This window comes from Salvelinus sp. IW2-2015, unplaced genomic scaffold (genome assembly GCF_002910315.2).
Source record: "Salvelinus sp. IW2-2015 unplaced genomic scaffold, ASM291031v2 Un_scaffold1078, whole genome shotgun sequence".
In the NCBI taxonomy this organism is placed as follows: domain Eukaryota; kingdom Metazoa; phylum Chordata; class Actinopteri; order Salmoniformes; family Salmonidae; genus Salvelinus; species Salvelinus sp. IW2-2015.
Window position 1 is genome coordinate 114949 of NW_019942719.1, and position 25837 is coordinate 140785.

Sequence of the window (25837 nt, forward strand, 5' to 3'; positions counted from 1 at the left end):
TTTTCTTTGAAGTAAATTTAGCCCACTTTTGCTAAAATAGAAAATATAGGCTACTGATGGTGCCTTGAATACCGGTTTCTTTCATTTAATGTTCATGTTATGGGGATTTTTATATAAAGGAAATTTGTCTTTTGTGTCTGTTGAAAATTAAAGATTACTGACAGAGCCATAAGAAAATATTGCTTTATTTATCTGATCATATTGGAATATATTTGTTAGGTTTTCAGTAGGTTCAATTAGGTTCACTAGACTATATGCGTCATTTAAAAAATTTTCAATGAACATTCGAACAGTCCGGCCCTCGGCTTGTAGCTAAATTTTTTATTTGGCCCTCCGTCCATTTGACTTTGACACCCCTGTTCTACAATGTAGAAATTAGTATTTAAAAAAAATATATATAGGAAAAATCCTTGAATGAGTAGTTTCCAATAAAGCGAATTGAATTGAATGAGTAGGTGTCAACTTTTGACTGGTGTGATTGAGATTCCTGTATTTCATTTTCAATAAATTTGCTGAAATTTCTACTAATATGTTTTCACTTTGTCATTATGGGGTATTGTGTGTTAATAGGTGAGAAAAAAATATGTAATCCTTTTTGAATTCAGGCTGTAACACAACTAAATGTGGAATAAGTCAAGGGGTATGAATACTTTCTGAAGGCACTGTAATTAGTAGTGATGCACCGATATGACATTTTTGGCCGATACCAATATCCGATATTTTCCTTGCCAAAAAAATCAAAACCGATATTTCAATTTTTTTTAAAGCATTCTAGTACAGTTAAATAGTTAACGCAAACAAGTGGACGCAGCGGTCTAAGGCACTGCATCTCAGTGAAAGAGGTGTTACTACAGTCCCTGGTTTGAATCCAGCCTGTATCACATCCGGCCATGATTGGGAGTCCCATAGAGCGGCGCACAATTGGCCCAGTGTCGTCCGGGTTTGGCCGGGGTAGGCCGTCATCGTAAATAAGAATTTCTTCTTAACTGACTTGTCTAGTTAAATAAAGGTTACACACACCACACTGACCAATAACTTATTTTGTTGGCATTTACGTATGTCCCCATTACCAGTAAAACATCATCAAAACCTATTTATTTCACTTACTTTCTGTGCTGTTTCGTTGTTCATTTGTTCAGTCATTTCATTCTCAACCAGGATTTCTATGAAACTCCGTTTGGGTCTTTGCGTGTCAAAAAATATACTATTTGACGTGTCAAATAAGCTTGTTGACCAATCAGGACCTGAATATGACTGCACGTCTCATAATAATTTAACGTCTTCATAAATCTTTTACGTAGTTATTACACATTGATTACACTGTCTCTCGTATTTCATATGTATCGATGAATCGTTGTGACGTATGCTATGATGCTGGTAAAGTTGTCTTGCGCACATACAGTGCTGGTCATAAAAAAAGCTAGCTAGCTCATGGATGCAAACAATGTTCTTATAGCTAGCTGTCATCATCTAAAATAACCCTAATTTATAAGTCAGTTCTTAGTTGATTAACTTCTACTTGGTCACAATCCCGGATCCGGGAGCACCCTCATCAGTAAAAAAGCTGACTAGCATAGCCTAGCATAGCGCCACAAGTAAATAATAGCATCTAAATATCATGAAATCACAAGTCCAAGACACCAGATGAAAGATACACATCTTGTGAATCCAGCCATCATTTCCGATTTTTAAAATGTTTTACAGCGAAAACACAATATAGCATTATATTAGCTTACTACAATAGCCTACCACACAACCGCATTCATTCAACGCAACGTTAGCGATAGCGAATAAACCAGCAAAAGATATACATTTTTTCACTAAACTTCACAATCTTCATCAGATGACAGTCCTATAACATAATATATTACACAATACATATATGGTTTGTTCGAAAATGTGCATATTTAGCGGCACAAATCGTGGTTTTACAATGTGAATACGTWGTCAAAATGCAGAAATATTGTCCGGAGAAATCTTGGAGAGGCACCTAATCTAATCAAATAACTAATCATAAACTTTACTAAAAAATACAGGTTGGACAGCAAATGAAAGATACACTAGTTCTTAATGCAACCGCTGTGTTAGATTTTTTTTAAATAACTTTAGTACGACATACAGCTTACGTTATAGCGAGACAGCGCCCAAAATAAGGGCGGAAAAAACGTCTAAACATTTGACAGAAATACGAAATAACATCATAAATGGTTCCTACTATTTGATGAGCTTCCATCAGAATCTTGTACAAGGTGTCCTTTGTCCAGAATAATCGTTGTTCGGTTGTAGAATGTCCTCTTCATCTCTGGAATTAGCAACAAAAGCTAGCCATGTGGCGCAGGAGTGTCCAACGCACCATAACGCAAGACAAAGGAAATACCGAAAATCGCTATAAACTGATATAAGTCGGTTTAAAATAACTAGTTTATGATGTTTTTAACACATATATCAAATAAAATCAGAGCCGGAGATATCTAACGTCTATAACGAAAGCTTTTCAGAACGCAATGCAGAGGTCCTTCTTGCGCCAAGCTGAACGGTGAAAAGACTGGTCTCGTCATTCCAAGAGGTCTTATTCGGCCTCAGATAGAGCTATACACCCCATTCCACCTCTCACTGTCTATTGACATCTAGTGGAAGGCGTATGCAGTGCATGTAGACCCATAGATTTCATGCAAATTAATAGGATGCCCCTGGAACAGAGCCCCCGATTTCAGATTTTTCAGTTCCTGACAGGAAGTTTGCTGCAAAATGAGTTCTGTTTTACTCACAGATATGATATAATTCAAACGGTTTTAGAAACTAGAGAGTGTTTTCTATCCAATAGTAATAATAATATGCATATTGTACGAGCAAGAATTGAGTACGAGGCAGTTTAATTTGGGAACGATTTTTTACAAAGTGAAAACAGCGCTCCCTATTGAGAAAAGGTTTTAATGGTGGTCGGACCCATCTATGTGAAGCTAGCCACAATAAGGATTAGGCACAATAGTGGACTTTGCGGTTAGCCTTCAAAATAAAAGTACGGCATAATTCTACTATTTGTATTCATTTGCATCCCTGTCAATGACACACTTTTATTTTGAAGGCAAACCGCAAATTCCACTATTGTGCCTAATCATTATTGTGGCTAGCTTCACAACACATAACCCGGTCCGGTCGAGCCTCACTAGCCAGATAACGCTAGCTGGCTGCTTATAACGTTAGCTTGGGGCAACAGGGTTAAGTAGCTGGCTAGCTATTTATTGAACTGAAGTTCAATTTCAATAGGCGAAAAACAAGTGGCAACCGAGCTAATACTACCTCAAGGATTCCTAAATCATTGCTAAGATTAATGAAAATGACTGCAATTTTTACTGGTCATTGTTTTAAGGCTGGTTGTATTGGTGCTAGCTAGGTACCAAGCCAAAGCTAGCTACCCCAGAAATTGCGGTCTAACAAATGATGCTTTATTACCAACGCGGTATTGTAAACACATCGTTCGTGGCCGGTGTTTGCTGACTTTTTTTGTATAGCTTTGACAGTGCTACTGTATCTTTTTAGACACGCAAAGACCCAAACGGCGTTCCATAGTATGTATGTCGTGAAGCTAATTGCAGTGCTATTACTGTGTAACTCCGGTAGAGCAACATCTGAAAAATAGCGCGCTTGGTAACGTTAACCGGTGCTCGACCAGTCGGCGAAAGCTAACATCACTCACGACAGAACGGTTGATTGTCAAGGGCAATGAATTCCATTATCTTGGCTTTTATGAATTTCGCCTTTGAGTTGTCTTGCTGAAATGTTGTTACTCTTTCAAATGACTGCTTGACTTGATGACTGCTCGATCCACACAGCAGACATTGTGGGCTAGTTTAGGAATGCTGTGTTGCACGTATAGCGCAAAAATGTTACATTACATCATGTACCTTCGTTATATAGGTACGCACGTCAGCTTTGACATCGGTTTTGCACATCAGGCGTTAAACTAGACATTGGCCAATACCGATGTTGGCATTTTTAGCTAATATCGTCCAATTCCGATATGTTCAACGATTATATCGTGCATCCCTAGTAATTAAATTAATGTATTGTGAAGGATCAACAACTCGGGATAGAATTTGAAGTATAATTGTACAATTCTCAGAAAGTGACATTTCGGACCCGAATGCCAAAACATTCAAGAGATAAGGGTGCTCAAAGTTGACCATTTTGCATACCCCACCATACCATGAGACAGCCACGTCTTCATCACTGGAAAAGAAAACCGGTTGATTTTATTTAAAAGCTTACAAACAGGGTTGTCATTTTTTTAAATAATTTCTGGAAAAAAAGATTTTGCATAAAAATGAAGTATTTTTTTACCATTTAATGTCAATTATCTATCTTTTTTCATATTCACATATGTTGTAGCTTAGACCCTATTTTACATAATCTAAGGCAGGAATTGGCAACTGGCGGCCCATGGGCCGACCTCGCCCTTTTGTAGGCCCCGCGGCCAGCTATCTAAACTTGTAGTAAGCATGGTCGAATTACCCACCGGGGTGGTGCCCTTTGATCATCCGTTAACTGCAAACATTTGCCTCCACCCTCTGGCAAATGTGTAGAATTGCATGAAATTAGTTTTAAAGTTGCCCATCCCTGATATAAGGTTTTTGTGTTATGCCCGCCATCGGTTCAGACACAGCATGCTCTTGAATACAGGGTGGGTGTCATGCTTTGGTTGATAAATGTACTAAAATGGGAATAAAATTTTCAATATTCAAATGGTACCACAAAGATGGTTGGAGGTCCGCTTATTCTGAAATAGTTTCTGTAGTTAGTAACATATACAACTATCTTTCCTGAAAATATTTTGTTAAAATATAATTTGATCTCTGAGAAATTAAGCTAATTGATTGCACCCAAATTGGCAATTTATTTATTTATAGGATTCAGAAAATATTCAATAAATATAGTACCCAACATCCGATTTGGACCAAACTTGTTCCGACCAATGAGTAAGACATGAATCGCGGGGAAAAAATCAACAGCCACTCACGAACCCCCCACACCCCATGCCAATCCTACCCCAACAACCAGTATACAGTATCAATTCTCTATGTTTGACAAGTAGTATGAAGCTGTTGCTTGGAGTATTGCTTTTCCATACTATGTCATGTATTCCCTGTGAATCTGTTGATGGGTTTCTTCCCCTGTTAAAAAAATTATAAAAAATAGACAGCAGATTAACTACAGAAACAATTTCAGAACAATCTGAGATGGTGGGTGTCATGGCTTTCTGAAATGTCATGGAATGATTCTGTTGACTTGAATAGGAATATCTGTTGTTTTAAATCATACTGTCAGTCCTCCATACGAAACCTATTGATAGGTTGTAGCTAGAAATATAGATAATAGAATAGACATTACCATTTCAGTGGACATTCGATCGTGGGTGGACTGGCGGTCATCTTTGTGTTAGTAATTATACTGAACATTAAATATATATGCAACATATAAAGTGTTGTTCCCATGTTTCATGAGCTGAAATAAAAGATCCCAGAAAGGTTCCATGCGCACAAAAAGCGTATTTCTCTGAAATATGGTGCACAAATTTGTTTACATGCCTGTTGGTGAGCATTTCTCCATTGCCAAGATAATCCATCCACCTGACAGGTGTGGCATATCAAGAAGCCGATTAAACAGCATGATCATTACACAGGTGCACCTTGTGCTGTGGACAATAAATGGCCACTCTAAAATGTGCACTTTTGTCACACAACACAATGCCACAGATGTCTCAAGTTTTGAGGGAGCATGCAATTGGCATGCTGACTACAGGAATGAACAACAGAGCTGTTGTCAGAGAATTGAATGTTAACTTCTCTACCATAAGCTACCTCCAATGTCGTTTTAGAGAATTTGGCAGTACGTCCAACCGGCCTCTTAACCGCAGACCACATGTAACTGCGCCAGCCCAGGACCTCCACATCCGGTTTCTTCACCTGTGGGATCATCTGAGACCAGCCACCTGTGAGGCGTCTGTTTCTCAAACTAGACACTCTAATGTACTTGTCCTCTTACTCAGTTGTGCACCGGGGCCTCCCACTCCTCTTTCTATTCTGGTTAGAGCCAGTTTGCGCTGTCCTGTGAAGGGAGTGGTACACAGCGTTGTACGGGATCTTCCATTTCTTGGCAATTTTTCGCATGTAATAGCCTTCATTTTTCAGAACAAGAATAGACTGACGAGTTTCAGAAGAAAGTTCTTTTTTTATGGCCATTTTGAGCCTGTAATCGACACCCACAAATGCTGATGCTCCAGATACTCAACTAGTCTGAAGAAGGCCAGTTTTATTGCTTTTTTAATCAGCATAACAGTTTTCATCTGTGCTAAAATAATTGCAAAAGGGTTTTCTAATGATCAATTAGCCTTTTAAAATGATAAACTTGGATTAGCTAACACAACATGCCAAATTCTGTTTCAATATAGAAATGCTACAAAAAAAAACGTGTTGAAACGTGTTACAAATGATGGAATCACGCATGATTCACCGAATGATATTTTGAAAGAGGAAGTAAAGTACTTTAAGAATGTTTTCATTTCAGTCTCTTCCATCTCCACTAACTGAAACTAATTGTATGGATTTTTTTCCTAATAATAATTTAAAATTAACATCTGTACAGAAACACTCATGTGAAGGCCAAATTACAGAGGAGGAACTTCTTGATGCAATTAAAGCCTTTAAGGCTGGGAAAACTCCAGGGCTGGATGGCATACCAGTGGAAGTATACAAACTTTTTTTGATATACTCAGAGGACCATTATATATTAGCATGTTTTAACCACTCCTATATAAATGGTAGATTATCAGACACGCAACAAGAAGGTCTGATATCATTATTACTGAAACAGGACCCAAGTTGTATATATAAAGATCCAGTCCATTTAAACAATTTGAGACCTCTTACATTTCAGTGTTGTGATACAAAAATCCTAGCAAAATGCTTGGTGCATAGAATTTAAAAAGTATTGTCAGATATTATTCATCCTAATCAGACAGGTTTTTTACATGGACGATGCATTGGAGATAATATAAGACAAGTACTGGAAACAATAGAATACTATGAAATATTGGGGACACCAGGCCTGGTTTTCATAGCTGATTTTGAAAAGGCTTTTGATAAAGTACGACTGGAGTTTATATATAAATGCCTAGAATATTTCAATTTTGGGGAATCTCTTATAAAATGGATTAAAGTTATGTCTAGTAACCCTAGGTGTAAAATAATAAATAATGGCTACATCTCAGAAAGTTTTAAACTATCTAGAGGAGTAAAACAAGGTTGTCCACTATCGGCATATCTATTTATTATTGCCATCGAAATGTTAGCTGTTAAAATTAGATCAAACAATAATATTAAGGGGTTAGAAATCCGTGGCTTAAAAACTAAGGTGTCATTGTATGCTGATGATTCATGTTTTCTTTTTAAACCACAATTAGAATCTCTCCACGGCCTTATAGAGGATCTAGATACTTTTGCTATCCTCTCTGGATGAAAACCAAATTATGATTACGTATTGGATCACTAAAAAATGCTAATTTTACATTACCGTGTAGTTTACCAATTAAATAGTCTGACGGAGATGTGGACATACTCAGTATACAAATTCCAAAAGAAAGAAATGATCTCACTCCAATACATTTTTATTGAAAGTTAGCAAAAATAGATAAGATCTTGCTACCATGGAAAGGAAAATACCTGTCTATTTGTGGAAAAATCGCCCTGATTAACTCTTTAGTTGTATCACAGTTGACCTATTTGCTTATGGTTTTGCCTAATCCTAGTGACCTGCTTTTTAAATTATGTGAACAAAATATATTCAATTTTATTTGGAATGGCAAGCCAGACAAAATTAAAAAGGCCTATTTATATAACGAATATGAATTCGGAGGGCAGAAATGATTAAATATTAAAGCATTAGACCTCTCACTAAAGGCATCAGTCATACTAAAGTTATACTTAAATCCAAACTGGTTCTCTAGTAAATTGGTAGGAATGTCTCATCCTATGTTCAAGAATGACCTTTTTCCCTTTTATTCAGATTACACCTGCTCACTTTCGGTTGTTTGAAAAGGAAATAATCTCCAAAATATCGTTTTTTTTTTTTAAACAAGCCTTAAAAAGTTGGTTGCAATTTCAGTTTAATCCACCTGAAAAGACAGAACAAATAATACAACAAATATTGTGGTTAAACTCAAATATACTAATTTATTTAATAAAATGTATTTTTCGAAGAAATGTTTAAAAAATGTATAATTTTTGTGAATGATATCATAAATAGGACTGGTGGAGTTATGTCACACATGCAGCTAACACAGAAATATGGAAATGTCTGCTCTACCCAAAATTACAACCAACTAATTGCAGCATTACCACAAAAATGGAAGAGGCAAGTAGAAGGGTAAAAAAGTAAGAACTTGTATATTCTCATCCTATGTTCAAGAATGACCTTTTTCCCTTTTATTCAGATTATTCAGATTATTTATCCTGTATTAAAGAACATAAATGATTAAAGAAAAGTGTGATAAATAAAAAAAATATACCAATTTAATTTAAGGACCAAAAAACTGACAGCTGTGCCATATAAATTGCAAAATAGTTGTGAAGAGATTTTCGATGTACCCATTCCATGGCACATGGTCTATGAATTGATACGCAAAACAACGCTGGATTCAAAACTTCACATTTTTCAAATTAAATGACTATACAAAATTCTTGCAACCAATAGAATGTTATATATATGGGGGATACAATCTTCCCAGCTCTGCAGATTTTGCTGTGAGGAGGCAGAGTCATTAGATCATTTATTTTGGTAGTCCATATGTAGCTCGTTTTTGATCACAGGTCCAGGAATGGCGGAAGAATTGCAACATTTGCCTAGAACTAACGCTGCAGACAGCAATACTGGGTGATTTGAAAAGCCATAGTCAATCAATCAATAATATAATAATTGTTTTAGAAAAATATATATTTTTAATTTACAATCTGTAAAAGCTATGACAATAGAAAGGTTCAGTACTTTTGTCAAGCATCACAGCACAGTTGAAAAATATATGGCAAATATAAATCCAAAATGGATGGTGTTGAGAGATAGATGGGAGGGGTTGAATGGAGCTGAAGAGTGGGACTAATAACAAGATAACCAATGTAAAACATACGGGGTCTGTAAAATGTATATAGGTTCAGAAATTTTGTGAAATAGCACAGTTACAAATAAAAATCAAACTGGATGGATATCAGAAATAGAGGAAGGACTAAAAACAAACAAAATATAACTATTGTAAAATAGATTGTGTCTGTAAAATGTGTATAAGATGTATAAACTGAAGGTAGAAGCCTAAGTCTTATTGTTTATTAGTTTACTCCAATTGGGGAAAGGGTGGTAGGGTTTGCGGGGAATAATAAAGGTATATTCAACAACAAAAAAGATCTATGTCTATATAGGTATGTGTATGTATATATGTGTATATGTATGCATATGTGTGGATGGATATATACACTGCTCAAAAAAATAAAGGGAACACTAAAATAACACATCCTAGATCTGAATGAATGAAATATTCTTATGAAATACTTTTTTCTTTACATAGTTGAATGTGCTGACAACAAAATCACACAAAAATTATCAATGGAAATCAAATGTATCAACCCATGGAGGTCACACTCAAAATTAAAGTGGAAAACCACACTACAGGCTGATCTAACTTTGATGTAATGTCCTTAAAACAAGTCAAAATGAGGCTCAGTAGTGTGTGTGGCCTCCACGTGCCTGTATGACCTCCCTACAACGCCTGAGCATGCTCCTGATGAGGTGGCGGATGGTCTCCTGAGGGATCTCCTCCCAGACCTGAACTAAAGCATCCGCCAACTCCTGGACAGTCTGTGGTGCAACGTGGCGTTGGTGGATGGAGCGAGACATGATGTCCCAGATGTGCTCAATTGATAGGTATGGGGAGGGCGGGCCAGTCCATAGCATCAATGCCTTCCTCTTGCAGGAACTGCTGACACACTTCAGCCACATGAGGTCTAGCATTGTCTTGCATTAGGAGGAACCCAGGGCAACCGCACAGCATATGGTCTCACAAGGGGTCTGAGGTCTCATCTCTCGGTACCTAATGGCAGTCAGGCTACCTCTGGCGAGCACATGGAGGGCTGTGCGGCCCCCAAAGAAATGCCACCCCACACCATGACTGACCCACCGCCAAACCGGTCATGCTGGAGATGTTGCAGGCAGAGAACGTTCTCCACGGCGTCTCCAGACTCTGTCACGTCTGTCACATGTGCTCAGTGTGAACTGCTTTCATCTGTGAAGAGCACAGGGGCAGTGGCGAATTTGCCAATCTTGGTGTTTCTTGGCAAATGCCAAACTCCTGCACGGTGTTGGCTGTAAGCACAACCCCCACCTGTGGACGTCGGGCCTCATACCACCCTCATGGAGTCTGTTTCTGACCGTTTGAGCAGACACATGCACATTTGTGGCCTGCTGGAGGTCATTTTGCAGGGCTCTGGCAGTGCCTCCTCCTGCTCCTCCTTGCACAAAGGCGGAGGTAGCGGTCCTGCTGCTGGGTTGTTGCCCTCCTCCACGTCTCCTGATGTACTGGCTGTCTCCTGGTAGGCGCTCCATGCTCTGGACACTACGCTACAGACACAGCAAACCTTCTTGCACAGCTCGCATTGATGTGCATCCTGGATGAGCTGCACTACCTGAGCCACTTGTGTGGGTTGTAGACTCCGTCTCATGCTACCACTAGAGTGAAAGCGCCAGCATTCAAAAGTGACCAAAACATCAGCCAGGAAGCATAGGAGCTGAGAAGTGGTCTGTGGTCACCACCTGCAGAACCACTCCTTTATTGGGGGTGTCTTGCTAATTGCCTATAATTTCCACCTGTTGTCTATTCATTGCTACAACAGCATGTGAAATCTATCAGTGTTGCTTCCTAAGTGGACAGTTTGATTTCACAGAAGTGTGATTGACTTGGAGTTACATTGTGTTGTTTAAGTGTTCCCTTAATTTTTTTGAGCAGTGTATATTTACAAAAAAAATATATATGGGGGATTGGAAATGATACATACAATTACATTGATGGAAGCAACAATCTTTCCGCAATATTAAGCTGATCCACCCCTTTAAAAAAAAAAGGAGGGAAAAAAACAACAACACAACACAACGTGCCATTGGAACACAGGAGTGATGGTTGCTGATAATGGGCCGCTGTACACCTATGTAGATATTCCTTTAAAAATCTGCCATTTCCAGCTACAATAGTCATTTACAACATTAACAGTGTCTACACTGTATTTCAGATCAATTTGACGTTATTTTAGTGGACAATTTTTTTTGCTTTAATTTCAAAAACAAGGACATTTCTAAGTGACCCCAAACTTTTAAACTGTAGTGTACGCAAAAAAGAAGAAAATCTGAGTTTACGCATTTTTAGATCATTGATGTTAATGGTTTAAAAATTACAATTGATGTGTTTTTTTCTCAAGAAATAAACAAGTAATTTGACAACACTGTTTGTACGCTTTTAAATGATACACTCAACCGTTTATCTTTCGTAGTGATGAAGACATGCATGTCTCATGGTATGGTGGGGTATGACAAATGSGTCAACTTTGAGCAGCTTTATCTCCTGAATGTTTTGGCATTCAGGTCCAAAATGTCACTTTCTGACCACTTGTTCCATGGGCAAACGTGTATTGAAGGTTTTGTTTAAATCAAAAGGGATGCTGTCAAAAAGTGATTCAAATGGATTTACCTCATACACTACATGCTTGTCGAACATCTCATTCCAAAATCATGGGTATTAATACGGTGTTGATCCCCCCTTTGCTGCTATAACAGCCTCTACTCTTCTGGGAAGGCTTTCCACCAGATGTTGGAACATTGCTGCAGGGACTTGCTTGCATTCAGCCATTAGAGCATTAGTGAGGTCGGCACTGATGTTGGGGTGAATAGGCCTGGCTCGCAGTCAGCGTTCCAATTCCAATCCCAAAGGTGTTTGATGGGGTTGACGTCAGGGCTCTGTGCAGGCCAGTCAAGTTCTTCCACACCGATCTCGACAAACTATATCTGTATGGACCTTGCTTTGTACACAGGGAAATTGTCATGCCTTCCCCAAACTGTTGCCACAAAGTTGGAAGCACAGAATCGTCTAGAATGTCATTGTACGCTGTAGTGTTAAGATTTATCTTCATTGGAACTAAGGGGCCCGAACCATGAAAAACGTTCCGAGACAATTACTCCTCCAGGTAGAGATCTCCTGGCATCCGCCAAACCCAGATTAGTCCGTTGGACTGCCAGATGGTGAAGCGTGATTCATCACTCCAGAGAACGCGTTTCCACTGCTCCAGAGTACAATGGCAGCGAGCTTTACACCACTTCAGCCGACACTTGGCATTTGTGACAATATCGTTTGAAGGCAGTCATCAATTTGTCAATCTGAAATACAACAATCACTTGATGTATTAGTTATAAGGCAGTCCTAAACCTAATCACTGCTAAATAACCCTTCCTCCCTGTCTTCCTCCTGCTCCTCTTTAGGCACGGTCTCCACCGCTTCTTCTCCTGCCGGGGGATAGCCATTGCTGTTGAGGCCTTTTGGAGTCGGGGCCACCGGGAGATCACCGTCTTTGTGCCTCAGTGGAGGCAGAAGAGAGACCGCTATACCACAGGTCAGAACAGACACGCCACAGCACAGGCCACCTCAACCTGAGCTAAATCTCATCCTTCTGGTTTTGGGTGGTAAAAAATGTACATGAATTGTTCCAGTAGGAAAGCCATCCAAGGCTTTGGTCAGTTGAAAGACGATTGGAAAATAGTTGGGAGGATTCATGTTTGAATAGTTATAGTTATAATAGTTATAATGTGCTCCATGTGTGCTCTGTTAAGGATATGTTTAAATGCAGTGGTGATTTTAGCATGTAAATCTTGGTGGGGTAAACTCCCAAAAATGTTTTTAACGCATGCCAGCAAAGATACTACACTAAACAATACATTAATTGCACTATAACGGTGACAAACGGTGCCCACAACTGTTAGAGCCTACATAAAGCTGTCCTAACAGCAGAGCTTTCTTTCCAGCACCATGGAGTGAATCCTTACCACTGCTACACCTGGCTTTCAGTGAAGCCTTGTCTGGCAGCGAAACAGTTCATTATGGCTGACTTGCTTAAACAAATGTGGCTTCTACTGACAATTGAGATGTAAAACTATGGCATAAGGGGACGACGAGCAGATAAGAAGCAACCTGTCATTTTGATTTAAGACATTAATGAGCGAGGTAGGACGGACGTACAGTACCAGTCAAAAGTTTGGACACACCTACTCATTCAAGGGTTTTTATTTATTTTTACTATTTTCTACATAAACTATGAAATAACACATGGAATCATGTAGTAACCAAAAAAGTGTTAAACAAATCAAAATATATTTTAGATTCTTCAAAGTAGCCTTGATGACAGCTTTGCACACTCTTGGCATTCTCTCAACCAGCTTCACCTGGAATGCTTTTCCAACAGTCTTGAAGAAATTCCCACATATGCTGAGCACTTTTCCTTCACTCTGTGGTCCAACTCATCCCAAACCATCTCAATTGGGTTGAGGTCGGTTGTGTGGAGGCCAGGTCATCTGATGCAGCACTCCATCACTCTCCTTCTTGGTCAAATAGCCCATACACAGCCTGGAGGTGTGTTGGGTCATTGTCCTGTTCCTGGCGTATCTCTGCAGAATGCTGTGATAGCCTTGCTGGTTAAGTGTGCCTGGTTAAGTGTGCCACTCACAGACAGTGTCACCAGAAAAGCACCATCACACCTCCTACTCCATGCTTCACAGTGGGAACCACACATGCGGAGATCATCCGTTCACCTATTCTGTCTCACAAAGACACGGCGGTTGGAACCAAAAATCTTACATTTGAACTCCGGTCTAATGTCCATTGCTGTAGATATTCCATTAAAAATCTGCCGTTTCCAGCTACAATAGTCATTTACAACATTAACAATGTCTACACTGTATTTCTGATCAATTTATGTTATTTTAATGGACAAAAAAAAAGAATCTTTAAAAAACAAGGGCATTTCTAAGTGACCCCAAACTTTTGAACGGCAGTGTATATTTTTTTTTGTGCCCCACCTGCCCTGAATGACGGGTCATCACGCTGTAAATGTGTGTATTTGCTCCACGTGTTTCAACAGAACAACATTACCTGAATCAACTGGAAGACCTGCGTCTGCTCTCCTTCACTCCTTCCAGAGAGGTCTGTGGAAAGAGGATTTCCTCACATGATGACAGGTACTGCTTAGTCACGCATCTCACCTCGTCATACAGCCTGCCCACCCTCTGTATATTCAACCCTGTGTGCCCCCCCCCCCCCCTTAATGTACAAAACATTAAGAACACCTTCTAGGCTCTGGTAGTATACCATATACTGGGTATTTGGATTTTTTTTTTTTTTATGAAGTTTAATATTTGTAGCTACTTTTTAAGTAAATGCTTGCAGTCAACTTGTGCAATATGTTAGGTGATAAAGAACATTGCGTTCTTAATTTCAGCTGTCACATTATTATGAAGTTAATTTTAGTCCCCAGTCACATGTCATGTGGACTCTACAAGGTGTCAAAAGCATTCCACAGGGATGCTGGCCCATGTTGACTCCAATGCTTCCCACAGTTGTGTTAAGTTGGCTGGATGTCCTTTGGGTGGTGGANACACAGTTATGTCTTGCCTCATCATGTCTCTTTCCAGTGTGTAGTCATCAGGAAACCATGTCCACTGTATGGAGAGGAGACACACGTATGCATTGTGACAGGTGCTTTTTTGACATAGCCAAACATGAGGCTGATTCATCAAATATTTCTGGAAAGAGGTTGAGATTTCCTCATTGGGTTTCAGTTGGTTTCTGACAACTTCCCATCTTCCACGTTTTAATCTCACCAATTTACAGTCAATMTGGTGATGACAGAGTTGACTGAGAGTTGTCAGTGAAGATGATGAGTGAAGTTTCTTGAGTAGGCGTAGAGGGGGTGTCCCTGTGCATCATGCTATCAGTTTCAATTGGCGCGTTACCCTGTTAAGCTTCGAATGTGGACATTCTCGTGTGTATGATGTTTTTTTTTGTCATGTCTACTTTTCTAACTGGTGTTGACCCTATGTGTTTACAGGAGTACCTGAAAGGCCTGTGTGATCCAGAGCTGCAGCAGGAGGAGCACTACCCTGTGGACATGCACTGCATCTTTGCCGGTGCCCGTGGTCTGTTCCTTGACCGACTGCTGCGGGACACCAGCGCTGAAGTTGTGATGCTGGAGCCGGGCACACTGCGCCTGCTGGGCTGCTTTGAGTCTGTCATCATGGCAAAGAGCCGCGTGCAGCAGTTTGTTGCTCTCTTCCAAGAGAAGCGCAGCCTGCCCGGAGATAGGGAGCCGGCCGTGAAACGCACCTTCAAGACGTTTGTGGAGGAGCGAGATGATAAGTACGCCATGGAGCTGCTCCTGTTACCCAGTGCCCTGAAGGAAGAGCTGCTAGGTCTGGCCCAGAGCCCCACTCAGCCTGGTGGGGCTATAGAAGTGGACCAGGATCGCTCCCAGAGCAGCACCCCTGTCACTGACCTCTCCAACCGCATCCTGGACACCAGCTTTGAGGACAAGGCGGTTGGGGCTGCATCTGGGGCTGCATCCGGGGCTGAGACGGGGTTCTTGAATGGCGTCCGGCCCTCCCACAAACGCCGCTCGTCGGAGAGCGAGCTGAGGGACACCAAGAGGCAGTACTCCCTGGAGAGGAGAGATGAGTCGATGGAGAGAGAGCGCCACACTGTGGCCAGTGACAGCCGAGCTAAGACCCCCTCCAAGACCAACATGGGGCTGATGGTGCTGGACTCTAGTGATGGTGCGGATGACGGGGAGGCTGTGAGCCCTGAGACCAACCTGCGGTGCCTGGTGAACTTCTTCAGAACCATGGGCTACCAGCAGGAGGTGGTGGAGCGGGTGGTGAAGGAGACGGGCCAGACAGAGGACACTTTTCTGTTGCTGGAGTGCATTGTGGAGGAGAGCCAAAGAACAGAGAGGCAGCGAGGAGGGGCATCCTCAACCCACAACTCTGAGTCTTCTTCCTCTACTTTCAACTCCAGGGATAAGGATAGAGGGCTAGATAGAGTCCCAAACCGAGCCCTGAATGTAAATTCCAAGGAGAACATTAAGCCACCCAGCAGCAATGGTGTTGGCCAGAGGGGACAGTATAGCAGCATGCTGCAGACAGTGACACTAAAAAGGAGCAGCAGTGCTCAGGGGGCTGCTTACGATATCATCACCATCAATGATGACGAAGACAACACAGACACACTGGCTAGCAGTAAAGCCAGGATGGCAGAGCAGATGGATTTTCCATCGGGGCCCAGGATGGACTACCTGTCCCGGGGAGGGGCTCAGACCATGGGGCCGGTACGTGTGGAGAGTGTGACGGCACTGCGGAGCACACCACAGCGCCCAACCCAGCCAGCAGACACACGGCCAGGCTGCTCCTATCAGACCCTGTCAGCCAGAGTCCCCCCACCCCGCACAGAGCCTGCTCCACCACCCCTGACTGCCACGACCCGCTTCCATGATTCCCTGAGAAACCCCTACACCCTGACCCTACAGAACGAGCCTGGATGCCCTGATCTCCGCCACATCATCATTGACGGCAGCAACGTGGCCATGGCGTGAGTAACCTCCCCTTACTATACCCCCCTCTGTAGGAGGATGTGGAACAACACTGAGAGCCCACACTCATTTTCTCATCATCAGATATGACTGTCTGGAACCACCTGTGTGTAGGCCTATGTGAGCGTTGGTGTGTGTGTGAAAGCAGGAGTGTAACCCTCAGTCAGGACTTTCAAGGGTAACATAAAAGCTCATAGCTGAGAGCTCTTCCAGTAACCTCAGTGTATGAGTAGGTAGGCTTAGAGCATGGCCACCGTGTCTTTGGCAAGGATAATGATTGTCCACATGGGAAAATCTCTATAAAATAATTGTCAGTAATATAACTCCAACTATCTCTCTCAACTTGCCAGTTCTCCTCTGTTTCTTACATCGTGCACCATTTTATTCGGTCCACTGAAGTCATTACTGGAAGTTGTTTTAGTCAGAATAATTGTAATAGAGGTATATCACCCTTTCAGACTCGGACTAATCTGACTGGCAGAGCTAACTTCAGTTTGTGTGTACTGAGTTAGGCTACCTACCTCATCCGAATGAGGTCAGAATCACATTTCATGATAAGATCTCAGAGTACATATGCTATAGGGACATAAGTACAAACAACTATGGGGGTTTTATTTTAGAAAATTACAAGGGGAAATAAAGTTTTGTATATTTGGCGATTACATTTCCATGTTGACAAGGTGATTTTACTATCCACGTCAGTGGTGCTGGAGTTAGTGAGTTCAAACAGGATGTGCAACTTTCTCTTTGAGGGAACTTCCCTTGACTTTGCATTGCCCCACAAAATGAGACGTGTGCTTTAAGCTGGTGTGTGTTCACAATATTCTCTGGCCGTTTGTTTGTAATGGTTCTTATGAGATCTACTGGACCCCCTGTCTGCCCATATTTTCCAGCAATTTCCAAGTAATAGAAACAAACCCTACTTTTTTTATATATAGAATGAGATTAGTGTATTGGGAGGGATCAACAACTCTGGGTAGAATTTGAAGTAGAATTGTACAAAGGCTGCATTTTAAACTCACCATATCTTTATGTTTGGATCGCAGCACTGCTAACTTCCTGCCAAAAGCTGTCTCTGACCAGAGGGACATTCTACTCTGTTAGGCTACGTCTTATGTTTTTGTAGACGTCAAAATGTCTTTCACACCTTCAATGTGTTACTTTCTGAGTGGCTTACTTTCTCAAACTGGGCTGGCACAGTAATTTTATAATCGTGTAATTAAGGATTAAGGATAGACAGTCATAAAATAACCGTCATAGCAGTTTTAGTAAAATATTCTTTTAATTTTAATTAACTTCATATTCAAGTCGACAAATTTTACCCAAAAGCAGAAAAGTAAAAGTAAGCCTGGTTTACATCTAACAGCCAATATAAGGAGAGACGAGAGGACGCAAAACTGGCCAATTTTAGAATGTTGTGTTTTGGACAAACAGCTGACGGAAGACGGAAGGCTGGGCATTCAGAAACATAACACCTGCGGTTGAGTCAGTGACTCTACAGTATGATGGAAGTTTGTTGCTCCTTGTTTCAGCAAGTTGTTGTAGCAAAGGAGTCTTGGTTGCCCAGGCAACCCCCCCCCCCAAATTCCGGCAGCACATGCAATCAGAAGCGGAGGAGAGGAGAAAATGTGTGTAAAATGTGCTTCTTTTGTGTAAAGTTTTTTTTTTTTTACTAGCTTTTTGCTATTCGAACGGTTATAGCGGTGATCGCAAATAAGTCATCCAAAATTCCATGACCATCACAGCCCTACTTGTTACTCACCTGTGACAATACTGTCTGAAGGCAATCCTCAATTTGTCAATCTGAAATACAACAATCACTTTATGTATTAGGATAGTTATAAGCCATTCCTAAGTAACCCTTCCTCCTTGTGCTCCTCTGTAGGCATGGTCTCCACCGCTTCTTCTCCTGCCGGGGGATAGCCATCGCTGTGGAGGCCTTCTGGAGGCAGGGCCACCGGGAGATCACTGTCTTTGTGCCTCAGTGGAGGCAGAAGAGAGACCGCTACACCACAGGTCAGAACAAACACATACCACAGCACAGGCCACCCCAACCTGGGCTCAATCTCATCCCTCTGGTTTTGGTGGGTGAAGAAGTCACATGAAATGTACCGGTAGTTCAACCATCCAAGGTTTTGGTCAGGAGAAAGATGATTGTACTTTGGCAAATACTTGTGAATATTACTGTTTGAATGGTGATAAGACAGAAACATGTGGAGCACTTTGTGTGCTCTGTTAAGGATATGGTCTTAATGTGTATTTTCTCCACATGTCTCAATAGAACAACATTACCTAAACCAACTGGAAGACCTGCGTCTGCTCTCCTTTACTCCTTCCAGAGAGGTCTGTGGACAGAGGATTTCCTCCCATGATGACAGGTACTGCAGAGTCACACATCTCACCACGTCATACAGCCAGCTCACCCTCTGTCATCTGCTGCCACCTCATCCATAATCACCCTGTCCCACATTCCCTGCTGCCACCTCATCTATACTCACCCTGTCCCACAGCCTCGCCCACATTCCCTGCTGCCACCTCATCCATACTCACTAGGGTTGAATGGCGGGAACCCGGTTACTGAGATTTACCACCCAAAACCATTCCCTTTTCCTGGGATAAATAACTGCGAGAGACCGGTAAATTATATAAATGTTTTATATGAACAGCAGGGCGTGAAATGATTTGCCATGTCTAAATCTGAATTCTCTACAACCTTCTGTCTGGTCACTGCATGATGAATCATCAATGCTCAGGGTGGGGACCGACAGCCCATCTCAATATGTAGACCTGCACTATATATACACAAAAGTACGTGGACATCCCTTCAAATTAGTGGATTTGGCTATTTCAGCCACACCTGTTGTTGACAGGTGTATAAAATCGAGAACACAGCCATGCCATCTCCAAAGACAAACATTGTCAGTAGAATGGCCTTACAGAATAGATCAGTTCCAAACTGCCTCTGGAAGCAACGTCAGCATAAGGACTGTTCGTCGGGAGCTTCGTGAAATGTTTCCTTGGCCAAGCAGCCACACACAAGCCTAAGATCACCATTCGCAATGCCAAGCGTCGGCTGGAGTTGTACATAGCTCGCCAATGGACTCTGGAGCAGTGGAAACACGTTCTCTGGGGTGATGAATCACGCTTCACCATCTGGCAGTCCGATGGAAGAATATGGGTTTGGCGGATGCCAGGAGAACGCTACCTGCCCCAATGCATAGTGTCAACTGTAAGGTTTGGTGGAGGAGGAATAATGGTCTGGGGGTGTTTTTAATGGTTCGGGCTAGGCCCCTTAGTTCCAGTGAAGAGAAATCTTAACTCTACAGGATACAATGAAATTCTAGACGATTCTGTGCTTCCAAATTTGTAGCAACAGTTTAGGGAAGACCCTTTCCTGTTTCAGCATGACAATGCCCCCGTGCACAAAGCAAACTTGACTGGCCTGCACAGAGCCCTGACCTCAACCCCATCGAACACCTTTGGGATGAATTGGGATGCCGACTGCGAGCCAGGCCTAATTGCCCAACATCAGTGCCCGACCTCACTAATACTCTTGTTGCTGAATGGAAGTCAGTCCCCGCAGCAATGTTCCAACATCTAGTGGAAAGCCTTCCCAGAAGAGTGGAGGCTGTTGTAGCAGCAAAGGGGGGACCAACACCATATTAATGCCCATGATTTTGGAATGAGATGTTAGACAAGCACACGTCCACATACTTTTGGTCATGTAGTGTATCATCTCATCATGGTAACGTTGGTGTTGTGACAGGTGGACAGACCTACATTTGCTGCAGCGTAGCCTATGCTACAGTAACAAAGACCGAATGTGCGACTAATTTACATATCCACCTGGCTTCCGGGGGTCACTTTTCTTTTTATTGCAGCTGCAGAGTTTTAAAACATGAGCGAGCACTCTCACTCATCAATTCCATTCAAACTGCATTCAAAATAGATACCGGTAATCCTGTTCAAGATTGATATATAGATAGATAGATCTATATCTATATAGATATGTCCTAGCTTACCTCTTTCAGGTAATAAATTCAATGCAGTGTTAGCCTTATGTTTAGTTGGTGGGTTATGCATAATAAGCTTCTAACGTATAACCTCTCTTGCGCAATACGTACACACCTGTGCTCCGCTGGTCTTTTTTTTTTTAAGTATCCTTAGCTCTTGGAGTCCCATGCAGGAAAAGCTAGACTAGATTAGCTTGCTGGACATCATTTTTGGGGCATTTCTTATACCAATAGACTATTCAAAGAGGGACACAAGCTCTTGTTTGTTAAATACAGCAGCCAATAGAACTCACGGGTAGTTTGAAAGAAGGGCAAACACGTGATGGCTGTAGGCTATACCAGTTATTTATTCAGACCCGTAACCATTCAATCCTCGTGAAGAGAAGTGAAAGCCTTCTGCATCTCATTCTAGTCCTATATTATTCAAGCATGTCATTAGAATGATGAAGATAAATGAAATAAGTTTTGTCCTTAACTGTTGAAAGTGAGGAAGGAATGAAGCAACACTAGAGAGAGAAAGGAGGTAGGCTAATAACATTAGTGGAAATATTATGAAAATGTTTAATCAAATTTGCTAGCCTATACTTGTAACTTTGTAGGCCACATGTGCTGCACCAGAATCGCATGTTCTCTCTCTGCTTTATCATGGTTTGAACGAGGTGCGTAATGCCAGTGCGTAATGTGCAGTACCCTATGTATTGGATAACGGCACAATCATTTGGGCTCATTAAATGTATTTCAATCAGGCTCAGGTTGCATCAGACTCGAATTTTAATCAAATCCAGACACTATTTAAATGCTTTTGAATGACACTTCCGGTTTTGGTGGGAAATACCAGGTTACCCGGGAGAAAAGTTATTTATTCTCGTGATGGAACATTTTGTAAAAAGACTGAAATATTCCACCCTAAACTCACTCTGTCCCACAGCCTTGCCCACATTCCTTACTGTCATCCATACTGTCAGCTGACTCGGTCTATCTTATCTCTCTCTCACCTACAGGTTTCTGCTCCACCTGGCAGAGAAGACAGGAGGGGTTATCGTCACCAATGACAACTTGCGGGACTTTGTAAATACATCAGAGGCATGGATGAGGATCATCCAAGAGAGGTGAAGGCCTTTTAACCAAGCATTAGACATGCACTCATTTATATAATCCCTGGACACATTACCTTCTCCTCTCACACTGACTGGCCCCTTTTTCCAGGCTTCTGCAGTTTACCTTTGTAGAGGACCACTTTATGATCCCAGATGACCCCCTGGGGAAGCATGGCCCTCACCTGGAGGTGTTCTTACGGAAGGACAACAGGTGTGTGTGAAAGGAGATGATAGTATTGTTTATACAGTATGACCTTACTGCAGAGGTATGTGTATTGACCATACGTGTGTCTCTCTCACAGACGGAGCCCAGTCACACCTCCTCTGAGGCCAGACCCCCGAGCCACCCCGCAACCTGTCTTTGTCCAAGCTCTGCAGTCTGCCCCTCGCCCCTCATCTGTCCCCCGCCCCACAGCTACCCCCCAGATGAGACCACTCTCCCACTGGCCACATTCTGGGCCCCCTGGGTGGCACCCCCCTTGCCCTACACCCTCACCCCCTCTCCAGCGGTCGCACTCCCCTCCCCCAACACCCTCCCCCCCTCCCCAGCGGTCACCCTTGGAAACCATAGAGCTCAAAAGGAAGATGTACGATATCTTCCCCTGCCAGAAGCAGCGCATTGACTGTATCCTGTGTGACAACCCCTACATGAGGGACCTGAACGCACTGTCAGGCCTTCTGCTGGGATGAAACCAAGCTCACATACAGTACTCAGCCACTCACACACAGATACACTTACAAGTCTGTCTGTCGAATGATGGCGCCAAAAGTAGGCCTATGTACGGGAAACTGAGATGTTTTTTATTAAAGACGATGATCAACTGCACTGCTATTGGGGATGGCTATTTGTTTGGAAGGCATCAGTCTCCATTTTCTCCACATTTTGTTTAAGTTCAACAGTGTCCATGGAACATATCCACTAGCACAAATGCACTTTTATACATCTCTAAATAGTTTGCTTTCTAGTGAAACCATGGAATGTGGGGAGAAATTGTCCAGCTGGCATATGATGTGCTCATATTTGTTCTGAGTACTTAAGTCATTAAAGTGTGAAACCAAAATTGTGTTGAAATTGCTGTTGCTGTTATAACTGCTGAAGGAAAAGTTATTTTGTTCATGTTGTAATATAATTACAGTTTATATTATTTGATTGAGCACATATGAAAATTGTGACATGTAGATATGGTTTTATGTGAACAACTACGAAAAATACAGCAGCCCATAAAGACGTTTTTTTTTTTTAAAACAGTGGAACTTCAATCTGCCTAATTGCTTCAGTGAATCACAAAACAGTGCTTTAGTACCAGGTTGGCAGGGTCTGGAGGACCCAGTGCCCTGTCCTAGCACACTCCTGTGCTGAGGTTAATGATATCTTATATTAATATTTTAGTAAATTATATTTCTTACCTACTACACGTCAGTCTGGCTGCCACTTATCTTCTAGTACTGAATGTCCACTACACTCACTGAGGACATAGCCATTGTATCTTCGGAAGAGTCCCAGACTGACTCGGATGCCAGAAGAGACAATTTACCCATGTTACTCAATGATCTGGCACACCCTGGCCATTCTCTTTTGCAAGTCACTACCTTGTAATGGTAACACATAGCAAACCTGGAGTTCATGGTTGGTCAATAGGATAAGACCCCAGTCACCAGCTATGGCCACCAGAGGTCACTGTATACTAAGCTGTCAGGGGCTAGTTGCTACTGAATCACTTCTTCATTACCACAAACAAGAGTTAGTGAGTGACCTGTTTATTATGAATAAATTAATTTGCTTCAGTTGTGTATAACTTCGGTTTTGTTTAACAGTAGTGATGGGGGGGGGGGAATCGATACAGTTACAGATTGGGATATTATATTTTACAATATATCGTATCGGTTTGACAATATCGCAATATTATTTCTGCACTAGTTGGCTATAACTGCACCAAAACTCATTGTTTTTCCTTAATAGCTTATTTTCCATCTTTTTAAATAGGGAGCCAATTTGTTTTCAGCACTTTTATATTACTGATCAAAACTTGTTTTCTCATGCTCTCTCATTTCTCTGCAGCAGACATATGGTGAGCAATGTTTGGACCACGGAATCGCAATAAAATCACAGTATTGAATTGCAATACACATAGAATCGCAAGACATATTGTATCAGCATCATATCGTGAGGACCCTGACAATTCCCACCCCTGTATAATAGTAATATTCAACTCTTTTGGGATGTGTTTGTCAGTGTATTCTACCAGTGAGGTAAAACTTTGGTCTATGTCTCCAAGTCCCCTTTTGTTTATTCTCAACAAAATGCAATGGATGTCAGTCACTGATGTTTGGTTAAAAAAATTAATAAAATAAAAAATCAGATTTCTATGAGAAGGGAAATGCAGTGGTATCACCAGTGAGGGTACAGACATTTTGTGGGTATCTCACAGTTACTTGAAAGACAGGGTGTGTATTTGATCTCCACAGGCTGGTAAAGTTAAAAAGGCAATGTGTTTGTCATAAACAATACTTAATTTTCTTATTCTGTATGTTGCCGTCTTTGTTCTTACCATACATTTATGAGCTGTTTTGTTGGGGTGTGTAGACATGGACTGAAAACTAAAAATAGCCATATACATTATAAGAGAAACAGTGACTGCAGAAGGGTAAAGCTGTGAGGCATTTGCTCAAATAAATGTATTCAGGCTGAGTAACTTACCAACTGTCTGAAGGGAGAGACAACTGGCCAGCCTGGTCTCATAGACTAGACATGAGGGTTGAAGGGCGGGAACCCGGTTACCGAGATTTACCGCCACAAACCACTCCCTTTTCCCGAGATAAATAACTGTAAGAAACCGGTCAATTATAATAAGTTATTTATATAAACAGCATGGCGTGAAATGGAACTGTTAAATTATATGCGATGTCTAAATCTGGCTCCTCTACTGCTTCTGCATGATGAATCGGGACTCAGGGTGGGGACAGACAGCCCATCTCAGTATGGAGCGCAGTTCACAATGCATGTAGACCTATCATCTCATGGTAAAAATGTTTTATTGCGACGGATAGTTCTGCATTTGCTGCAGCATAGTTTATGCTACACTAATATAAAGACCAAATGCTCGTCGAATTTACCCATATCCATCGGGTTTTCGGGGGTCACCTTGTTTTTTCATTGTAAAGATATATATTTTTAAATTGCAGGTGCAGTTTCAAAACAGTCTATCACTCGAATATCATTGCTTTTAATCAGTGCATGCGCGAGCACTCTCGCAATCTTTTTTTCTCTCCAACTCCATTCAAATTGCATCCAAAATAGATCATCCTGTTCTAGATTGATATACAGTTGAAGTCAGAAGTTTACATACACTTAGGTTGGACTCATTAAAACTTGTTTCACATTTCTTGTTAACAAACTATAGTTTTGGCAAGTGGGTTAGATCATCTACTTTGTGCATGACACAAGTAATTTTTACAACAATTGTTTACAGATTATTTCACTTATAATTCACTGTATCGCAATTCCAGTGGGTCAGAAGTTTACATACACTAAGTTGACTGTGCCTTTAAACAGCTTGGAAAATTCCAGAAAATGTTGTCATGGCTTTAGAAGCTTCTGATAGGCTAGTTGACATCATTTGAGTCAATTGGAGGTGTACCTGTAGATGTATTTCAAGGCCTACCTTCAAACTCAGTGCCTCTTTGCTTGACATCATGGGAAAATCAAAAGAAATCAGCCAAGACCCCAGAAACAAAATTGTAGACNGTAGTATACCATATACTGGGTATTTGGATTTTTTTTTTTTTTATGAAGTTTAATATTTGTAGCTACTTTTTAAGTAAATGCTTGCAGTCAACTTGTGCAATATGTTAGGTGATAAAGAACATTGCGTTCTTAATTTCAGCTGTCACATTATTATGAAGTTAATTTTAGTCCCCAGTCACATGTCATGTGGACTCTACAAGGTGTCAAAAGCATTCCACAGGGATGCTGGCCCATGTTGACTCCAATGCTTCCCACAGTTGTGTTAAG

General features: G+C 41.4%; 1 protein-coding gene across 1 annotated transcript in view; it reads left to right on the forward strand.

Moving 5' to 3' along the window:
* LOC112069680 (NEDD4-binding protein 1-like) overlaps positions 1-24346 on the forward strand; it is a 41278-nt gene extending 16932 nt beyond the window's left edge. The window contains exons 3-7 of the mRNA XM_024137045.2: positions 12565-12695; positions 14217-14313; positions 21730-21837; positions 21935-22036; positions 22128-24346. Coding sequence (XP_023992813.1) covers positions 12565-12695; positions 14217-14313; positions 21730-21837; positions 21935-22036; positions 22128-22515 — 826 coding nt within the window. The 3' untranslated portion in view covers positions 22516-24346. The remainder of the gene's footprint in view (positions 1-12564; positions 12696-14216; positions 14314-21729; positions 21838-21934; positions 22037-22127) is intronic.
* The last annotated feature ends 1491 nt before the right edge of the window (positions 24347-25837 follow it).